The sequence below is a fragment of the Egretta garzetta genome, unplaced genomic scaffold, assembly GCF_000687185.1.
Source record: "Egretta garzetta isolate BGI_Z169 unplaced genomic scaffold, ASM68718v1 scaffold819, whole genome shotgun sequence".
Lineage (NCBI taxonomy): Eukaryota > Metazoa > Chordata > Aves > Pelecaniformes > Ardeidae > Egretta > Egretta garzetta.
The window spans coordinates 244,020-244,776 of NW_009260833.1; the positions used below are offsets into that span (position 1 = coordinate 244,020).

At 59.4% G+C, this 757-nt stretch overlaps 1 protein-coding gene across 1 annotated transcript in view; it reads right to left on the minus strand.

Annotated features, from left to right (window-relative positions):
- NAPB (NSF attachment protein beta) overlaps positions 1-757 on the minus strand; it is a 7,010-nt gene that overhangs the window by 1,325 nt on the left and 4,928 nt on the right. The window contains exons 7-8 of the mRNA XM_035902382.1: positions 465-533; positions 51-101 (exon numbers count right to left, since the gene is read on the minus strand). Coding sequence (XP_035758275.1) covers positions 51-101; positions 465-533 — 120 coding nt within the window. The remainder of the gene's footprint in view (positions 1-50; positions 102-464; positions 534-757) is intronic.

The following is a 757-nucleotide window of genomic DNA, read 5'->3' on the forward strand; positions in this document are numbered from 1 at the left end:
AACAAACCCCCCATCCACGAGCGCGCCTTCGCAAATTCGTGGCTACTCACCGCCTCGGTGTACGCCTCGGAGTTCTGCTCCTCGTGGGCTTCCAGCAGTTTCTAGAACACCATTAAAAAATTAGGAAAAATCCTCTGTCACCGCGCGTTCCCGCAGGGCTGGTGCGCGGGCAGCTCGTCCCCAGGGGCGGGGGGGGACCCCTTACAGCCGCAGGGCACCCAGGGCGCCCTCACAGCCTCTTCAAACCACCCGCCACGGACACACAAAGAGGTTGGGTTGGGTTTAAGGCAGCTAGAACAATCATCTTTCCGCTGCAGCAACTTCCATAAGCCTGGGATAAACCCAGCGCAAAGTGCGTCCGATGGCCGCTAAAACGTTCAGATAACTAACGCCCAAGTGAGCCACCCGAGCACGGCGCGGTGGGACAGCAGCGGGCGCTCTCGGCGCGACTGCTCTTTACTCACTTTCAATAGCTTGCACTCCCGTGAATCTGTGAATGCAGGGAACATTTCTTCGTACTTCTCGAGCGCGAGCTGGAAGAGAGAAGGCGGCGTTAGGCTCGTTTCACACAAACCCTTTTTAATTCGGTTTTTGCCTCCTAGCATTAGGAAAAATCCTCTGTCACCGTGCGTTCCCGCAGGGCTGGTGCGCGGGCAGCTCGTCCCCAGGGGCGGGGGGGGACCCCTGACAGCCGCAGGGCACCCAGGGCGCCCTCACAGCCTCTTCAAACCACCCGCCACGGACACACAAAGAGGGT